This window comes from Chelon labrosus (genome assembly GCF_963514085.1).
Source record: "Chelon labrosus genome assembly, chromosome: 12".
Lineage (NCBI taxonomy): Eukaryota > Metazoa > Chordata > Actinopteri > Mugiliformes > Mugilidae > Chelon > Chelon labrosus.
This window is the reverse complement of record NC_140345.1, coordinates 21,504,725-21,519,399: the sequence shown is the minus strand read 5'-3', so window position 1 is coordinate 21,519,399 and position 14,675 is coordinate 21,504,725. Positions and strand designations below refer to the sequence as shown.

The 14,675-nt window shown below is 40.3% G+C and overlaps 1 protein-coding gene across 1 annotated transcript in view; it reads right to left on the bottom strand.

Annotated features, from left to right (window-relative positions):
- Positions 1 to 13,806: 13,806 nt before the first annotated feature.
- The window catches only part of me1 (malic enzyme 1, NADP(+)-dependent, cytosolic), a 75,999-nt gene continuing 75,130 nt past the window's right edge, over positions 13,807 to 14,675 (bottom strand). Inside the window, exon 14 of the mRNA XM_084556877.1 lies at positions 13,807 to 14,667. Within this exon, the coding sequence (XP_084413003.1) occupies positions 14,500 to 14,667 (168 nt within the window). The 3' untranslated portion in view covers positions 13,807 to 14,499. The remainder of the gene's footprint in view (positions 14,668 to 14,675) is intronic.

Below are 14,675 nucleotides of genomic sequence, written 5' to 3'. Positions count from 1 at the left end.
GTGTGTAAATAGAAGAACAAAAAGGCCTCAACACAGAAAGAAGGATTTATCTTTTTCCTCTGCATTGCTGGTGTCACACTCAATGTTCCTGCTGCCTCAGATGTCTGCTGATGAGATGACGCTGGCTGTGCCCTAACAAGACGTACAGTTATGGTTGACTTCATTCCTCTTAGGTCTTCTCGCCAAAGCGGAAGAAGACGAAATTTATTCTCTTTACATGGGATAAGAAAAACACTTGATATCTGTCCGCTTGTTCCTCGGAGATGTGAGGATTAAACATGGCGGCAAGGAAAACTCAGCCATCACCAGCAGGAATTAATACGCCGGCCTTTTCTTTTTTTTAAACAGACTTTCATTTGGCCCATCGGCTTGTCTGCGACTATTTAGCGTTGCTTATTACTGGGGGAAGTGAAGCAGATAATATTCATCCCTTCAATAACCTCTGAGCCATACGAAAGCCGTTATGTTTGGAACAGAGCACAGCACGAGCGCCACTATGCTCTCTCACGGCAGGTTGTTTTACTCTGCAGCAGAAAAAAAAAATAAATAACACAAAGACTTTGTGAGACTTGGATTTTGGAGGTTAGGTTAGAAGTTTTATTTTGAACAGTTAGGAACAATTAGCTTTTCTGTGCACGTTAAGGAACCAGACATATATTTGCATAGTTCTGCACCTACAAATCATTTGCAGTGTTTCCCATAGCAACAAATAGCAGCAGCCTGTGTAGTTCATACACAGGAATACTAAACCTAAAATGTTGAGATTATTGATTGATTACTGATTCTTGATGTGGCATTTTGTGAACAGATGTATGTCAGATTAAATAAATTACAAGCGATTAAATCTAATGTATAGTGAACCGTTTCTTCCAATCTAACTTTGCTAGCTAGCTCTTATAAAGTTAAGCTAGTTCATGTTAAAGTCTGAGTCGCTTCCTCTGGGGTTTCAACAATTCTCTTTAAATAAGAGAGATGCGTTCGGGAGCAATGGTAAAAACAACAAAGCATACACACGTTTAGATTGTTCAATTGAGTGCACTTTGTTCAGTTTTTGTCTCATGGCAAGCTAGCATTAATACTTGTTGGCGCGCTTAACGTTGGAGCTCATGGAGGAAGCGTCTCCAGTGAACCCGGCTCCTACCAGTCTGAAGCGACCGTCCGATGCAACACAGCAGCGGTGAAAGGCAGAAACAGCTCCTCCTCAGGAAGAGTTTAGTTTTTCTCTCTCTCGTCCATACTGGTGAAGAACACAACCGACGTCTCACGCGCGATGGCGACCACTTAGCTAAGCTAGCTTACTTCTCAGTAGAACAATAAAAAACAATTCCTCTGCGATAAAAGTCACAAAACTTTCAGGACTCAGATCACGCCTCCCAGTGAAATATTCCAGTCCACTTTAACTACGGGAAAAGTAACTGGCACCATGACCTAATTTTTTGCCTTCTTCCTTGTACCTGTTTTCTTCCAAAATTACCCAGAATGCAACTGGAAATCAAACGTAATTTATTTTATTTTTTAAAGTTATTATTTATTATAAAGTACTTAAACGAACAAGCTTGTTACTGTAAACGAATACATTTTATTTTTATTAGCAAAAAAAAAAATGCCCTCCACAAATGCATGCTCTTCACCAATATAGTACTTTTGAAAAGGGAAATGACCAGACTTTCCAACTGGATAAGAGTTATTGTCAAGAAGTATCGTTACAACAAAGGAATAATCTATCAAACACAAATTTCCTTACTTTTTGTGATTAGTTTAGTTTACTTAATGCAGTCGGTGGAAGACAAGGCTACTACTATCTTGTGTGCACCTGACAGTGTGCACTGTTGTGCTCCCAAAAGAGTGCACCTTCTCATCATATTATTTTTTTTCAATAATTTCATTTAGAAAAAAAAAGCTTATTGAGAGCTTAGTGTTGAGGTAATGTCAGAATGAATTTTGTCCCGATAGCTCTGCAAACACAAATGAAATCAAAAGGTTAAATGCAACATTCAGACAGTACTGTATCAACAAGCCACTGAACTGGAACAAAATAATATAAGTGAGAAAGCAAATAGTTATTTGGGATAAGATTAAAGTAGAATGACCAGCATTTCCAACAGCATGCTGCTAGCATGGGTGAAAAAGGATTACTCCACCGATTTAAATTTGAAACTTGATGCAGCAAAACCAATTATCCATTTTTTTATTTTCTCCAAGAGTTCAGTTGGAGATTTGTGTATGTAAGGCTATTATCTGATTTACTGCCTCATGAGAATCCCCACTCAGCCTTATTTTGCATGTACGCTTTGCATGCACGGCCTGAATGCATTTTCAAACTTTCCAGTAATTGGTAAGTAAACTGTCAGTATGACGGTTTATGTCGCACAGTGCTCCAAAATAGCCCCGAAGGCTGAAACAGGTCACAGTGTCAAAATGCTCATTTGAAGATCAGGGCCTGCTGTATATTTCACACTTCTACACATGCTGACTAATTTACCATAATTGCCAAATTAACTGGTCAGTAATTTAGTTTTCCTTATTAAGTTTTTTTTTTTTTTTTTCACTTCTCATTCCTTCACCTGCCTCCTTGTTTTTAGATATAAAGATGAGGCTTGTTCCGAGTGTCATGTCCAATGAAGTAGGCTGGGATGGGAGCCAATTAATATCATGTAGCTCAACCCTCAAACATAAGAAGAAGAAAAAAAAAAGGAGCTAACAAGGACGTTTCCTCGAGACATAATTGAGTCTGATCACATCAGTTTTAATTTGCGCAATGACGCCCGGAGGGTATGAGTTTGTCTTGTAGGTTCTGTGCGCACATTGATTTAAGAAAAGGCCTGAATAACTAAACAGCCTCTGATCAGGAACTCCACACCTGTAAATATCCTTCTCTCCGCAGAAAGGATGAAAAGACTCTGAATGTAAGTAAGTTTATTAAAATCTGAAAGCCAAAGAGACAGTTCAGCAAGCTAATGGCTACATAAATTCATGTAGGTAATGCAAAAGGCCAAATGAAAAGACCAGGCAGTTGGACAAATCAGTATAAAATTACAAAGAAACCTGTGTACTACTAAATGACTTTATATACTTACCATCCACCTCTGCTATTTCATCAGTAAATGCATCACAACTTTTGAATTTTTTAGGTTGTAAATAGCCCTAGAGGGAGCTGTTCATGTGGTCTCTTCTTGTCAGCACAATAAACGATAAAGAGAAATTTTTATTCTGCAGAATTGCTTCTTTTACTAATGAAAATGATTGGCATAGATGTTTCTTGCATGACAAAGACAAGGGAGTACATCTAATGGACAAATACTCAAACCCTTGTGGTGTTATTTCTCAAGTGAAAATGAGCTGATACATATATGAGAATATGATGCTGAATCAACAAACACCAGTTGTGTTGAGTGTGGAAGTTTGTAAGAATGCTTTTGTGCTGTGCTTTCACTTCTAGGTCCAAAAAGCCCTCTCATTCCCACAGCCCTATAGCCCAATAGCTTTTCTCCTCCCTGCTAGTTTTACGAATATCTCTCCGCTGAGGACCTTCGGCTTGCATTACCCAGGACTAGTCCAGATCCCTGAAATTTTAACCTTATGATCTTTCTGGCCAAACTTAATGGGACACCAGAGTCCCAACCCGCCCCAACCAGTCCAGCGTATTAGTGCTACTCGGATTCGATCACATCTAGGCCCATCACAGGGGCTCTTCACACCGACTAACTGCAAATCCAAGGCGGCACCTCTGGACCCAAGACCTGCCTGAGTTTACCCATATCCTCGGGTCATGTGGCTGCACTGACCAGCCTCCGCAGCCTGAGGGAACTGAAACAGCAGCCGAGAGGGAGTGAGAGAGGATGACCGACCCAGAAAGGACAGCATGGCCCTGACACATGATGGTTCACATGATGATACATCCTGGGTTTTCTGTGGGCGAAGATCTGAACTAAAGAACATCTGGAGGGCATCGCAGTGAGCAACAAGGGCCGTGTCTTTGAATAAAAAGGGAGCTGGTCAACAAAGGAAGAGGAGGGAACAAAAGAGAGACCATAAAACACACATGGAGAGATGTATAGACAGATAGAGATATGCCCCTAAGACTTTCCTCTTTAATGAAATCTGAACTGAATTTTAATCACCAAAACACCTGCTCCCAAGTAATGCATTTCTGTAAAAAGAAAAACATCTTACAATTCCCACAATGCAACTCATCCTCATTGGAGCAGCAACTTCAGGGTTATTTAGGTGGACATGATGACTGCCTGGTACTGTCACCACAGTGCGTTTCCTTCCACGATAGCTCTGGAGAACTGTAGAGTTCAGTTTGTCAGTGTGTTCTTAAAGTCCACAGCCTCAGTTAATAATGACGATTCTTTTATGAATATGAAGCCTCCAAGGCCAAGCAGAGAGTTGTTTTCATTCATTCATTCATTTTCTGTAACCGCTTGTCCTCTGGAGGGTTGCTGGGAGGGCTGGAGCCTATCCCAGCTGTCACTGGGCGAGAGTCGGGGTACACCTTGGAACAGTCTACTACGGGAGAGTTGTTTTACGGAAACAATTTCTTTTTGAGCTCATCTGGATCTTAAAAAAGAAGAGTAAAATAGAAGGCCTATTTATTTCAAGCTTTTAGTTGCTCTCAGCAACATGTGATGTCCATTTCACCAATCATCCAGTCAACCTATAGCTTTGAATGCGGATTAACTCTAAAAACAAGGACAATTGTGGGAGCCACTTGGCTCTCTCGAAAGATATATATCGAGAGAGTATGCAGGCAGAGAAAGCAAGCGAGACCCGGCTGAGGCTCTTTATTGCGCATGAGGGGAAACAGAGGCACGTATCTGAGGCTAATCGCAAAACTCACTTAAAGACGGCGTCAAAAGAATTAGGTCCACAACATCAAAGCTCAGCACAGTGGAAGCCAACGGGCTGACAGGGAACTAGCGAAGTTGTGGTGGGCATGCAGCGGCTGAAATTCCGGCAAAACTTGTATGTTGACTAGTCTTTTATCTGAATGGATTACTGTTACTGAGACCACACACAATGAAGCACAAGTAATGTGAGGATTTTTTTTTTTTTTAGATTGACACGCTCGTCTATCTTGTTGTGTTTAAGATCCCAGTGGAGGTGATGGATGGATGTAGACTCAGTGACCTATATGAAGGGCGATTCCGCACTTGTCATCCGGAGGACTCATTTGGAACATACAGGATTATTTTACTTCTGAATTCAACGCCTTAGGGCTCATATTAGGGGCACATTGGTGTATCAACATGGGGTTAAATGCATTAGTGAGCTGATGCATAACATTTTAAAAGCTACACACAGTGCTGTGTGTAATCGGGTTAGATATGTTTCGTATCTAATTGTGATATGAAACTAAAGTTGGTGGTGTTAATACATTCACTTTGAAAATAAGAGCACCTGCAGTTTGGGAACCAGTTAAAAAAAAAATAATAAAAAAGAAAAAACTGACATGTTTTCAGGTTCCATTCGATATTTTCACTGTTACCATCAATTTCGGGACATATCCCCACCTCTAAACACATAAAGCTTTTTTTTTTTATTATTAATATTTTTTTTTAGAAGCCTTTTCATCAGCATTGTCATTGTGAGATAAAATGGTCATGCTGGACTGTGTTTTCAATTAGTTACTCGCTGTTTACAGGTATTGTGTTTGGGGCTGCTGGGCCGGTGTAGCCTGGCTGGCCTCCGGGCCATTGTGCCTGGCCACAATAGATAATGAGCTATCCACCCATATGCAGCCGGCAGAAGATGGACACATTAATACACACACACACACACACACACACACACACACACACACACACACACAAACACACTGTATGATTTTACTTAGACAGGGACACAAACACTCAGCCAGCATTGTCCGCACTTTTCATTGATTGATCTCTTTTGCTTGTGTTTATTTATTGTCGTGAAATAACGTGACCTGAGTTACTTTCTCTGAGGGTTTGGGTCTGGAGTGGAGGGAAGCTCAGGGAGCGACACAAGGTCAAGAGCCTGATCAGGTGCTCTTCACAGGCCTGTGAGACATTCAACTGGCACAACAGATGTCTACTTTAAACAGCCTATTGGGTATAAAAATGGGTATAAAAATGGTTACCTGAGGCTGTATAATTGTAGTATTATATTTGAGGGATTTACAGTTTAGAGATTGCAGTTGTATCACAAATATGGTAACAACACTGCTAGGCTCTATGACAGTGGTCATTTGATAAGTAATTATAACTGTAAACACAACACTGGTCTACTATACTTTACGCTGATAAGGAAAAGTCATATGAAGCATATGCCAATTCATTCAGCAGAATTTATTTGAAGATACATCTCTGGCCAACAAGCATTTTCCTTTGAGATCAGTTTTATATCTGGCTCCAGTATGTTCACTTACTAGTTGCGTCTCTCTGCTGTTGATGCTGACCAGCTGGCTTGTCGCTAGTTTCCCTAGCAGTGTCGCGCGCTGTATGGGTAAATGACACAGATGACAACAGTAAGAGTGAAGCAAAACAATGGAGGTAGGACTTATAAAACAAGAGCAATCAGCTGAGAGATGCTTAATTTCTCTGTAGAGTTTGTGATTAAATAGTAAATCTGTGTGGGTTTTTTGTAACTAGCAAACACTTTGACACAATGCAATATGATCCAGTGAACACCGATCAGCCACAACATTATGACAGGTGAAGTAAATAACATTGACCATCTTGTGACAAGCCAATGTTCTGCTGGGAAACCTTTGGACCTGGCATTTGTTCATGTGGATGTTACTTGAACATGTAGCACCCACCTAGACCAGACCAGGCACCCTCACCCCATAGCAATGACCCAGCAGGATGCTGCCTGACACAGGCACACACATAAAAACGGTTTAGGAACAACTAAAAAAAAAACATGAAGAACACCACAAGGTGTTGACCTGGCCTCCAAATTCACTAGATCACAAACTGATCAAGTATCTGTGGGATGATCCACAGAGGCCCCTTCCCTCAACCCATACCACCCAAAAAGGGTCCCTAACTAACAATAACATACTGTTGCTAGACACCACGGTACACCCTCAGAAAGCCCATGTCCATTCTCTAATGTGTCCATTCTCTGTTCTGGAGACACAAAGGAGACCTACACAATATGAGGAAGGTGGTCATAATGTTATACCTGATCAGTGTATAGCTTGCTCGTCAATAAGTTCATTAAACTAACTAACTAGATAATTAAATAAAACTGACTCTGTATCTATTTTACACGTCTAGTTTATTTACTTGTGACAAAATAAGGCACACCTTGTTGTCGCCATATTTCAGCCTGGATCTAAAGCTCTAGTGTGTCATGTGTTATTGTGGCCACAATGACATATGACTGCAGCGAAGGTCACTGGACCATAAGGTATCTTCTGTAGTGACGTGATGTTCAATATAGAAAAGCTCTATAGACAGCCTTGGATGCCCGTCATGCTGAAAGGTGAAATTTCTCTTTACAGCATTTACAGCTTTTCTAGCAGCATTCATGATGCTGTCACCACCATTCTTGGCTGCGGAGTTCGCACAGTGTTCTTTTCCTGATATGCTGTGTTGTTTTTGCATCAGACACGTATTCACGGTATACCTAAGTTCTCAACAAACTCTGAACGATCTATGACAGCATCAGGGTTATAGAGACGACCAACTCTTGGCAGGAATTGTGTTACAAACTGGGAGCATTCCAGGAAATTCGTTGTTTTTAGTGCTTTACTGAGACTAAACAGAGGAACATTTCACCCTGATTACCGTATGGAAATTGTGTTGCTACAAGAGTAACGCTTTAACATGCAACCGGCCATTCAAACAAGATAAACTATCCTCAAAATCCCACTTTACAGAATAATTTAAAATGGACAGAAGCTTTCAGACGTTCAGTCTGAGCCCACCTGTGCACCATAACCGTCAGAACTGAGGGATACTGGCTTGGTGCACGGCTGTGACGTTTTGATCAAAAAGAAGAAAACGCCGCTTTTGTAGCTTCTTTATTCTATCCATCAGGTGGACAAACTCAGGTGGACCCTTGAGCAGTTAAGGAGATAACACAGCAAGCGGATTTACATGCCGCAACTGATGCAAAAAAGGGGCCACCTCACTCACGGTGGCCACATCAAAGGGAACCTGGTTATTAATGGGCAAGGAGAGCACTGGAGCCTGCATTACCATCACATACACCTCGCTGTCCTCATTCACAATCAGCAACACACACACACACACACACACACACTGAACATACATGAAGCAGCACGGACACGCACCATAACCACACAAGCTCGGAGGGACGAACTACTTTCTATAACAACCAGAAGCTGTTGTTGCCCCTCACAAATAATTAGGCAACTTATTGAGCTCAAGATGCAATATGCATGTTAATTTAATGGGTTATGTCTGGTTTCAGAAAAAAAGGGAACGCGCTTTGATGTTCACGAAACTTGGCAGTAAATCACTGGCAGCAAACAATTACAGAATTAATGAAGATCCAGAAAACAATAGCAAAGGCTGCTGTTGCAAATACATGCATGTTAATGTCCATAAACGCATGCATGTTAAATGTGATTTCAGCCAGCAGTGTGCCTCAGAGTGAAGTCAGGCTTATTATCAGGGCTCTGTTACTGGTCACGAGTGAATCAAGTGCGATGGTGGGCTTATGTTTCTTTATTAGTCAGTCTGATTTATTTTGGAGTGGGTTCATACTTGTTGTTACAAACATAAAAACAAAATTTCACGTGAGAGATCTCTCCAGATTTTCACAAAACTGAGCTTAACTTCAACCACACCTTTGTATATACAACTGAACTAAACTGAACGAATTTTAATGTTACTCATGTGCGAATATGTGTAAATATTCTTATCCGGAGCTGTTAGATAATGTCTTTGGACCGACTCGATGGTTTGCACGGTGGAGCAGAAGTGAGGGATTTAGGTCACATGCAAATGTCTTGCTTGTAATATTTTCAGCATGTGTTGATCCATCTGGAGCTTGCAGCAGAATAACAAGCACAAGCCTGGCCTGCATGTGCCGACATTCAAAAGGCGGCAAAGACATGCACAAATGCTAAAGGCGACGTACTGTAGAGAAGCTTAACTAAAATAGGTTAAAACATGTTACATTTGCCTACTCTTGAATTCACATGAACAGCATCCTTGTCCTAACAACCAAAAATCTGCACGTGTCACTTGTTGAATTTGGCCTAAAATACAGGTCCTATATAGGGAACCTACACATAATAGCTCAGAAAAGCTACAGAGTGGCCTATTTTAGTAGAACACTGTCATTTTTTCAGTGGTGATCCCTGCAGGGAATGATGTCTGTGCAGCGTGTTATAACAAGAATTAATTAAACACGACTTTGGGTCGTGATCACACATGTCAAGTTAGATTTCAGCATAAGAATCCCCACGCTGGGCGCGAGGCCTCATCTAATTATGGAAAAGTTGTCAAGGCGTTGGCGCTCCTGCTTGGTATCTGCGCGTGGTACCCGCCCGAGAAACAACAGGCTGTCTGAAACCTGCGCCCACCACTGCCTCTCAGGCTAAAACCTGTGCGACGTGCAGGCCTCACGAACTGTCTGCGAAACGGAGACGTCTCTCCGAATCACTCACAGGATCATTAACGAGGACGGCCGAGCGGCAGGAAGCTGCTGAGCAGAGGTGGTTTCTTGATAACAGGCCTCATTCAGTCTACCACCAGCCAGGCAGGCTGCTGGATTTGCTCTGTGCAGCAACTTGTGTTTTCTCACACCACAAAACAGTAAAGTAGCAAGACTTCTATTGGGTCATTTTGTATACAGCATGCATTATGCCATTATACTGGATAGTGTTAGTATTATTGATCCAGGTCCATCTCTTTAGGTTGATCATGCACTCAAGGTATTTCCAGTTTATCCACACTGTGCCTCCCTGAACCACTCATCGTACCTTGAGTCACAAGCTACGACTCAAGAATACCAACAGCAGAAAGTCGGTTAGAAACTTGAAAAAGACAAGTGGGGGAGTAGACAGTATTCTTAATATACAGCTCAATAGATGTGTGTATATGACTGAAATGAAAAGGAAGGCAGATAGGTGGCAAAAAGGTGTGTGTACAACTAACTGCACAATAACCCCCCACCCTCTTTGCACAAAGTAGTAACAGCAAATACAGTTGCACTAATCTGTGATTACAGCTGATTTCCATACAGTGCTGTCAAGATGCAGACGCCCATTGTGGCTGTTATTACCCCAACATGCGTCCCAGATGTGCTGACTTTTATTGTAAGCTGATCCAGGAGACAAACCCAAAGTTAAAGGATTTATGAAAAGCCAAGACTGAAAGTGATCCTTTCATATCGTTTACAACATTATTTCAAAAGGGCTTAGAAAAAAAGTTGCACGTCGGTTTAATTCCATTTGCATTCACCGGTCGCACTCTGAAATCAATAGGTTTCAACTTCCAGCTACTTTTGGCGCGGATACATATTAATCTTTGTGAGTGAGAACAAAGAGTGACTCACACTTGTGTGTATGACATCCTTGAAGTGTGAACGGTTGCCCAGCGGACTACGGCTGCTGCTTCACAATTTAAATATCAGATGTGAGGCAGATGAAACAAAAACAGGCTTTAAGGGGCCTCCAAAAACTCAACACTTGTCTTTATGGTCAATGTATATCTAATGCATACATTGTTTGTCTTTGCCTTTACATTAATTTCCCTACAATATGCAATATGAAGTGTGGCTGGAGTTAAATCTTTACCTAAGATTTGAGTAATTTGAAACATAGAAATAAAACATTATACTATACATCACACAACTACACCTGACAACAAGGACTCCTCTGTCCATCTAAAAAGATTTGTATTCAAAAAAATAAATAAATCTAAACTATTAAATGTTACTAACGGCTTCCAAAGTGTAAAAGTCTAAATATAGACTGAATACGTGAATCTGAAAAGGCATCCATCCCTGCGGTAGGTAATACGCCAACACAATGCAATGTGTTTCATTCAGGTGATTATGGAGCATTTATCCACCATCACCGTCTCAGGCCATTATGCAGTCTATAGCGCTCATCCACTGATCCCATCAATACAGAGCAGTATATTCACCATGAGTATATTCACCATGATTATATGCATATGAAGACCTGGCTGGTGAAATCACTCCAGAGTAGATTTATAAACTGAGGTATTATTACTGCATTTATAGAAGCCATTATCTTGTGTCATTAAATTGACGCGCTGGACATATAAGTAGACATACAGGATAATGTAATGACAGAAGAAGATATAAGGGTGATGATGATGAGATGATAATAGCTGCGCTACAGAGGCCTTTAAGACCCTTTACTGATCTTAGCCCAAAAAATACATAAGAGCGCCCTCTACTGGTCTTTAATTAGTGGTCTCACTGAAAATGACATTATAGGATGTCAGGTCCTGGTCTGAATTATTTTACCTACTATGTTCAACGACACAGAAATCCATCTCTTATAGTTTTTATCCAGTCACTCAAATTGAAAAGCAAACCGAGATGAAAAGCAGGAACTGTGAGACACGCTGACTGGTTGTGTGTGGACATAGTGGACGTGCAGATGAAAGAGGGGTTTTAGGCAAAATGTCAAACGGGCGACTGGGAGGATGGGCCGACAGACTCACACAGGCGACTTTCCCTCGGGGTGGGTTTTACCGATTGGCACTGATCAAAAGGTCTTAGTAAGGCGACATTTAATGTGAGACTGTGAACAAGGTCAAAAGGATGTTACAGCTGCCAACAGCCTGCCTGTGACCAGCAAGGTGCCGCAGATGGCCCCAGGGTGAGGCGGGAACATGAAATAGGCAGACAGTGATTTAACAGACTGAAAGTCAGCAATAGCAAAGGGTACACAGCTTATTAGAATTATTATATATATTATTAGAAATTAGAATATATATATATATATATATATATATATATATATATTGAATCAGCTGGAATACCTTGAGAGTGTGTATTAAATGTAGTTTATTTTAATAAGATAGCAGCTAACAGTTCAAGTATTTTTCTGATAGCTAACTATCAACAGATTAATATACACATATATGGTTCAATAACTACATTCTAGGTAAAATTATATGATAGCTAAAATAAACATTTTAATAAATGGGGAATTAAGTAAATGTAGATATAGATATGAAAATAACTTATTTAGCTAACAGCAATGCATACCATATACACATATGGGTGAATTAAAGACACGCTGTAAAAACAGATGGTTGAAACAGGTGGCTTAAAGTGTATAATAAATGATGAAATAAATAAAGGTAGCCAACATACAGCTGACTTAAACTCTGGCAACTTAACAGTTAAAAAATGTTCAGCTAAAAAATGGCTAAAGTAGTTAGCTAAAGGCTAAGCTAAAAGAAAGCTAATGGCTAAAATATAGAGAAATGGTCTGATGAGATAAGATAAGATAAATGTATGAAAACTAAAAGAAGTAAAAGTGGTGAAATATCTGAAAATAGCAGATACTGTGTGAAAATACTGTAACTATAAAAGTGGCTAAAACGGTTCAGTTAGCTAAAAGTAATGAATTAAATATAATAGTGGTTGAAACAGCTAAAAGAATGAGGTGAAATGGTTAACTAAAAGGTATTTAATAGTGAACAAGCTAAAAAAACAAACAAAATCACATTGAGAAATTAAATAGTTATTAAAGATAATGAATAAACTATTTGTAAATACGACTAAAAAAAATGCTAATCACTTCTAGCTTAATGAACGCTAATCTACTGGATAATTAACGAAAACAGCTAAATTACAGATAAAGCTAAGAATGGCAGAAACAGACTGCTATGCTAAAACAGTTCATTAAACAGATAAATGGTTAATACAGGCTAAAGGTGTTGGGCTGCAACCACCGGCAATGTAGCTTACCATGTGAGTAAGAATTTAAACCAACACAATAGAGGAACGGTGACTTCTACATATTTAACCGTGTTGAATACTGAATTTAAATTCTGTTCAAATCAACATGCTTAGAACCAGATTAACACCAGAAAAATATAATAAATAATTCCACTACTGCCACTTTTGGTGTTTGGCACCAAAACTGATTTATTGATGTCTCAAGCTTGTACCATTCAAAGATCAAATCACACCCTTATATCACTCTTCACACCAAACTGTTATTTTCTCTCAGAAACGTTAAGATATTAATCCTCATAGCCTCACAACCAAGTGAAGGCGTTGGAATGGTATACCTTGTATGGCCCAGACCGCTAAACTGACAACTGGATGGTGTTGACATTGAGACATATTGATCGTCAGGTCAGAACAGTAGTTGCCCAGGGCTGATTAGGGGGATTTAAAGGGAGGGTGACGCAAGGAAAGTGAGGGAGACAAACGATTGTCCCTCCGAATCATGCCCGGGGTGGGACGCTCAACACTGGACGCTGACTGGTCTGGCTGCTTCTCTATTGATTTCAGACTGGGATGGGCAGCGGGCCAGCCAAGGCCTCTGGTACTGACTGTCTGGCTAGTGATTGATTAATTAATGCAAAATCAGCCTCAGTTTAATTTAGACAGCAGCAGATTGACACAGATTACACTGCTGGATTGGAAAATAGTAAACAGATTCACCTGCTGCTTTTATTGCGGCTGTAGTGTGCACCATAAATCTGTTTCCTTTTAGAACTGCAATATTACAATGACTGATTAAGGCTCTAAAGTGTTCAGCAGTTGTTTTTTAATAAAATATATTGATGTGATCACCAAAAATGCACATGCATAAAGGGTTGACTGTACTGTAAAGCCACTACATGGTGCCTGCCCTGGTGCATTGGCTTAAGATTGCCTCTGGGAGGAGCCACAGAACCATGTAACCACGTTAACCTGAACAGACTCATGGTAACAAACAATACGTTTTAAGGAGCATGTGTTCATCATCTTCTGTTGAATGAATTTATTGTTGCCATTAAAGTTCTCCTTCTATTACATTTGTCACCCGAAGCTCCAAAGTGTGCAGTTAAGTTATATTTTTGGGGCCTGAGAATAATTCCAACCAGGTTGAGGAAAGGTTGTCCACATAAACAGACTCAGAGTCTACTTCAAAAACATCCTTTTTATTTGTCAAAGAGTTTTTTGGTATTGTAGCTGACACAGTCACACCGTAACTGCCTATTACAGTACAATTAAAAGTAACTGGTGAAGAACCCCCCCCAAATATATTATTTTAAAATAAACACCATACATTCTGCAAGCTGCTCCGTTTCCCAATTAACAACTTCAGCCCCATTTCAGTGTTTTAACCATCTATAAACTATTTAAATTACCCTGTTAATTATTACCTGCTACTCAAGAGAGGGATAACTTCACGTGTCCTTACCATTTATTTTACAGTAATATATATTAATTAGAAAATCCTACACCCAGCTTCCTTCAAACCCAACATTATATCTTAGGATGATATTGCACATCAGTAGTTATCATTTCCCTCCCAGGGCTGATTCTGTCTCTCTGTCCAGTGCATTAAAGTTTGCATGACTGCACAGCCATACTGTCCTCTGGCCAGCGGTATGAGTCAACAACAAACTCCTCGTAGTCAGTGCTATAGCAGAGTGATCGCACGTATGCCTCTTTGTCGGATGGCTCTGGGCGAAGCGTGGCCATTTTGTGCTCGTAGGCGTACTCCATAACCTGTAACG